At 48.8% G+C, this 6,086-nt stretch overlaps 1 protein-coding gene across 1 annotated transcript; it reads right to left on the minus strand.

Moving 5' to 3' along the window:
* Window positions 1–1,947: 1,947 nt before the first annotated feature.
* On the minus strand, window positions 1,948–3,327 carry LOC146335447 (E3 ubiquitin-protein ligase RNF186-like). The gene has a single exon (XM_084822333.1). The coding sequence runs from the start codon at window positions 3,281–3,283 to the stop codon at window positions 2,345–2,347; it is 939 nt and encodes a 312-aa protein (XP_084678459.1). The 5' UTR covers window positions 3,284–3,327; the 3' UTR covers window positions 1,948–2,344.
* Window positions 3,328–6,086: the final 2,759 nt, after the last annotated feature.

Here is a 6,086-nt window from a genome sequence, read left to right on the forward strand (position 1 = left end):
CGAGGCGCATCCAAACGCAAAATTTAAAAGCTAATATCTGTGCCCAAGGGTCCTGTATAGAGACAGGGTTCCATAAATTCTAGGCAGAGAGGATGCAATCCTGTCCTCAGTATGGTTGCTACCAATACTAAGGGGAAAGCAGCGCACAATGACATGGAAAAACAACACCCCATTTCAGCCTTCCCCGACCTGGGGCCCTCCAGATGGGTCGGACTACATCATCCATAACCATGGGAGATGTAGTCCGACACATCTGGAGGGCCCCAAGTTGGGGGAGCCTTTGTTCTTGTGCATTAGCTAATGGCCCTTTCATTGAGCAGGCCAGGCTGGAGCAGGCGTACTTTTGGGGATGTTCTCTAGTACTTCCCACATATTCCAGCTCTTTCTTCCTTTGCCTTCCCTCTTCCCAAGGAAATACAAAGCTGCCATACTAAGGCAGTCCATGCAGCTCAGTGGTCTTCAATCTTTTAAGGCATGTGACACACCTGTTTTCGGATCTGCTTTTAATTTTCGTCTTTTTTACCATATGTTGGCATAGCACTAGAGCTACTGTTGCGACCCGCCTCAGGTCTGGCTTGTCTATTGGATGCCACAACGTCTCTCGAATAAAGGCTTGCCTAAGTCGGGCAATTGCTGGAGTGGTAATCCAGGTAATGCTTCTATTAATCATGTGTTTTGGCAATGCCCAACAGTCGCCTCCTTTGAAGAGGAGGTCATTATACGGATAAACCTTGTATTGGAACACTCTTTTGTATTTACTGATGTACCTGCCCTCTTAAATTATCTACCTAGTTCCTGGGACTTAACGCATGGTCAGTGCAAATGGATTCTCTGCGCCCTTTTGACAGCTAAAAGACTAACATTACTACATTGGAAGAATAAATGCTCAGTCATTATAACCCTATAATGCAATCAACTGAGGACCTAAGAACGCTTTCAGCATTTGAACGGGTGGTATAATAGATGCCACTTGCGAATGGATACTTATATGGGCATTTGTTCTGCTTTTGCTGAAGTGTATGTATAATTCTTAGCTGTATTTTCATCTATCTATCTATCCATCCACATACACATTTCATATGCATGCACTGAAACTGATATATTCAAATTTATGTGGCCACATTTTTTCTTTCTTTTTTGGGATGGTTAGTTTCTTTTTAACTGTAAAATTAAAAAAAATAAAAAATTAAATTTACAATTAAAAAATTAATTTTTTTTAAAGGCCAGGCTGCGACACAGTAGTGGATCTTGACTCCTCTGCTGAAGATGGGTGATCTCGCTGACTTCCAGTTCTGCCTGGCATCGGCTCTCCATGGTCTCAGCCAGAGGTCTTTCTCAGCCATGCTGTGTAAGATTATTCTAGCTGCAGGTGCCAGAGACTGAACCTGCAACCTTCTGCATGCAAAACATGTGGTCTACCACTGACCTGTGGCTCCTTCGTCTCACCTACCTGAGGAGGTACATAACAATGAAGAAGATAGTTTGGGATCTGCGAGTAGATTTGGGTGATTTGCAGTAGATAACAAGGATTTCTGATCCCCCTCTTTTTTTTTTTTTAAGCAAAGGCAATTCCATCCCCCTGCCCCCTGCAGCAACAACAACAACAACAACAAAAGTAGGCTGCTGAAACAAAGAAAGCAACCAGGCACTGCTTTTTGTGTGAACGGACTGTGAGCTCAGTTCCAGTACTAGGCTGAGATGCCCTTTTCCTTAATTGTCAGTATTTGACCACCCTACTTTCTAAGCTGCTCTTTTGTTCTTGGCTCCAGCTGATGGACATCTGGGTTCTTGGGGGCGGGGGGATAGATCGCGCAAGCTTGATGTCTGCCTACTACTGGCCTAGAGTACCCCACTCGGTGGTGCTGCCTGCCAGAGGTGATGCTCTGCACAATGCTTGAGCAGCACCTTTTATCACCAAGCAAGAATCTCAACCAACGCAGTGGTAAGTAACAGCAACAGCACCGTCATCAGGGGCTGTTTAGATTTTATTTAGTTAGTTAGTTCTGACATTTCTATACGGCCCAAGAGCCAAAGCTCTCCGGGTGGTTCGCAAAACAAAACTTAAAACCATAAAATTCAAGATCACAGTCAAACATAATATAAAAACAGATGCACGATGCTTTTGCTGGCGCATCCCCGAGAGTAACGACAGCAGCGGGGAAGGAGAGTTCTCTGCTTCTGGCACCTTCACAAGCAGCATTGCAGAAATGGAAGGGGAGATGCAGCTTTTATCTCTGTGACAGTCAAAAGCAAGAGTGGCGGGAATAAAAAGCTGTTCAGTGCTCAGAGTCCTGGCAAGATGAAACCTGGCAGAGGCCTAAAGATTCCCTGCGTAAGGAAGCTTTTAGATGACTGGTGCGATGTGGCTTGCTCTTTTTGGCCAGGATGAGATGGAAATGTCTGAGCAGCCACATCGCCACTGGGGGTTCCAGGCAAGCACCCCAGCCATGGCCAGTCCCCAGCCGACGGCAGTATACAGGGCCCAGTTCAACAGTCCGCTGTACAGGAAGGGAAGCGCGAGGATGACGAGGAACACTAAGAGCAACAGCAGGAAAAGCAGTCTCTTGGCCGCCACCCTGTTGCTGCTGCTGCTGTCGTCGTCTTGGCTGATGTAGAAAATGCCATGAGCCAGTCGCTTCGCGCTCTGAGCATCCGGAGAGAAAGATGCCTCTCCATTTGGGCCAAGGTGTGCCGAGGGTCCCTGGAACGCCTCCTCCTTAGTGCGGAGGCTGCAGATGAGGCCTCCGAAGACGGAGGTGGCTTTTCGGCAGACGGGGCAACTGATCCTCCATGTGTTGCCGTCGTTGTACACAAGGAGTTTCAAGCAGACGGCGCAGAAGACGTGCTGGCAAGCAAGAACCTTGGGCAGCCTGCTCAGACTGTAGTGGTTGACGCAGATGAGACAGTCCGTGTCTGTGGTGGAGACTTCGGAGGGACCCTGCAAGGCCCCTGGCGCTGCGGAGCCGTCGAGGGAGACCAGTGCTGACAAGGGTGGCGTGGAGGAGGTCGGAGACTTCGTGTCCGTGGCGGATTCATTTGGGACAACCGGACACTGTCGTTCCACGGGAGTTGTTGAACATGCTAGCCCCGAAATGGGAGCCCTGCACCCGACGTTGGCCGCATTTTCCATCGGTTCGCTGGGGGCCTCTGTTTCTTCCACCCCTGCAGCTGCTGCTTTGACGGGCTCACGCTTGTCCAATTCTTTCTGTGGCGGTCCCAGGAGAAATGCCTCCCCTTCCCAGCACGCTTCCACGGGGAGAGAGAGCTCTCGCCACAATCGCATCTGGCCCAACAGTAGCAGCTGCAGCTTCCATGGCTCCCTTTTTTTATTACAGGGCTTTACAGTTATCAGTAAGTTGGCACTAAGCCACTTCAACATCAGGAAAACAGTGACAAGAAGAGCGTTAATCATTAGCTCCACAACCACATGCGTTCCCAACGCTTGGCCATAATACGAACTCATTCTGCCCTCGATTCTGTCACCGATCAAAGCACGTAACTGCTGTATTGGTGATCATCAGCATATTTATTAGATTTTCTACTAGTGCTGTACAGCTCTTATCTATTTTATTCTCTCATGAATCCAGTGAGACAGGATTAAACTGTATGATTATATCCTTCCCTTGGAGTTTCATAGCTAAGAACATGAGATTTCTTTCATTGCTAAAACATGATGGACAGGCCAAGGGTACACCTACTCCAGCTTTCGACAGCCCTTCTTTAATCATTTGTCCACAACATGATCAGAGGCATACCGCACATGGAGTTTTCTTTTAGGCCAGTGGTGCAGGGAGTTTTAGACCCTGGACTTGTGGCGCAAGCCTATGCATATTTGGACAGAAAAGAAGCCCTACGGCTCCCAGCATCCCCGGCCATGATGCAAAAAAGAGCCCTAATGGCACTGTGGCTGATACTCACGGATCGACCTACCAGCCTTGATTTCCCAGCTGGTGGCAGTGAAATCCAGAAGTCAATTATGCATTGTACGGAGAAGTACTTTTATCTCTGCTTGAATATACTGGCAGGCATTTTCATCAGCTCTCGCGTTATGAAAGAGGGAGAGGTTCAGTACTGAGCAGGCAGCTCACCTTATCCGCCTGAAGGATCGGGGCCGTAGCTTGGGCGTGCTCCTAAAGCCACCTGGAGGACTCAGGCAGTGGGAGAGCCTTTGACCAGCTACGGCCGGTACGCCAGCTACGGCCATTCCTGGATGGGGATAGACTGGCCACAACGATCCATGCCCTGAGAATCTCAAGACTGGACTACAGCAGTGCGCTCTGTGTGGGGCTTCCCTTGAGGCTGGCCCAGAAACCGCAGCTCATGAAGCATTTGGCAGCCAGGTTGCTGAGCAGGGCAGGCCACTGTGAGCATGTCACACCTTTGCTCAGAGAACTGCACCGGCTGGCAATATGTGACTGGGCCAAGTTCAAGGTGATGTTATTGCTGTACATGGCCCTAAACAACTTGGGTCCAGGCTCCCTGAGCGAGCGCCTTCTCCCATATCAACTTGCTTGTTCACTGAAATCTACAGAGCAGGGCCTCTTGGGTGTTCCGTTGCCTGCATATGTACAACTGACAGCAACCAGAGGGAGGGCCTTTTCTTTTGTGGCACCCCACATTCGGAATTCTCCCCTGCCCCCCACCCAGTATATATCCAAACCCAAAGCCCTGCCTTCCCAAACCAGGGGCCTGCCAGATAGTTTGGGGGAATACTGCAACCTTGTCTGCGAGTTACAGAAAGGGGGGAGTGTTGTAGTTAGCTAGTTGATGCCCGGGAATTTATTTAGACCACAGCTAGCCTTAGGATCTCTGTAGCCTACAGTGTGGTTTCCTGCTCCATCCCCCCGCCCCCAGCCTTCCTCCATTGCTGCGAACACATGTTTGCTCTCTCTCTCTCCTGCCGGTGTGACAGAACACAAAGCGGACTCTACAAACTCCTTTTGAAACCCTGTGCTTCACCTGCATTTTTATGCGAGAATATTGTAGTAAACCATTTTGCCTTTTTTTGGCCAGAGAAGGGTGGGGACTCCTTGGGGTGAGGGGGCTCGTGTGCAAGTGGGACTGATGTGCACTCATTCTGTTCTGCCTTGTGTTTTCAGTCTGCCAACCTGCCTTTCTGGCACAAGCCAGCAATACCAAAAAATTCCTCTCAATATTTTGGATGACAGCTCCCATCATCCCCGCTGATTGGCCATGATGGGTGAGGCTCGTGGGAGCTGAGGTCCAAAAAGTCCGGAGGGCACCAGACCGGAGGATCGCTGCTGCAGCTCAGTGCTCAAATTATGGAGCGAACCCACTACATCGGAGGCTGCCATCTGTCATGTCAGACCACAGGGCCATCTAGCTCAGGTGAACTTCCAGTCACCAGCACTGTTGTCTGAATTAAAACTCAAGGCACCCTTGAGTCTTACATTTAAAAAAAGGGCTACTTTTGCAGAGAGAGAGAGAGAGAGAGAGAGAGAGAGAGAGAGAAACAAGGATTACTCTTCAGAGGTGAAATACGCTCTTCATTTCGATGCTATTTCCTATTCTGAGAATGCCTTATTTATATGCCTCTTCTCTATTAAGAGGTAGGTAAAAAATATATTTTTTCTGTAAATGGTGAACCCAAAGTGGTTTAAAGTGGCAAGAAATAGAAAGGGTTGGGGCAGGGGGCAGGGGTTGACTGCCTTGTGTTCTTTGCTCCATTGCTGAACTTGTACAGGTACTTAACTCACCTGGCTACTTAGCTTCTTATTACCATGACATGACATAGAAACACGTTAACAATAGCTTCACTCCTAACACCTGAAGGAGCAGATTCATAGCTTGTGGGTTCTGCTGGATCCAGCTTTGTTGAGAGAAGCCCAAGTGGCCTCTGTGGCATGGATCACCAGCTGCATCTGCTCCTGGCGACAGTTATCCATGGTCCAATAACTCATTTTTTAAAAAACAAAGCCCTCCTAGTTGAATGGGCTAATTTCAAGTGCTATAAAAGTCAGACAGGCTTGCAAGGGAGACTGGCTGTATGAGCGCAAGGCTGACAAAGCACCTCAGCCCCAGTGACAAAGTGTCATGGTAATAAGAAGCTAAGTAGCTAGGTGAGT

Source organism: Heloderma suspectum, chromosome 15 (assembly GCF_057233095.1).
Source record: "Heloderma suspectum isolate Gila_16-S chromosome 15, 16-S_ref, whole genome shotgun sequence".
NCBI classification, from domain to species: Eukaryota; Metazoa; Chordata; class Lepidosauria; order Squamata; family Helodermatidae; genus Heloderma; species Heloderma suspectum.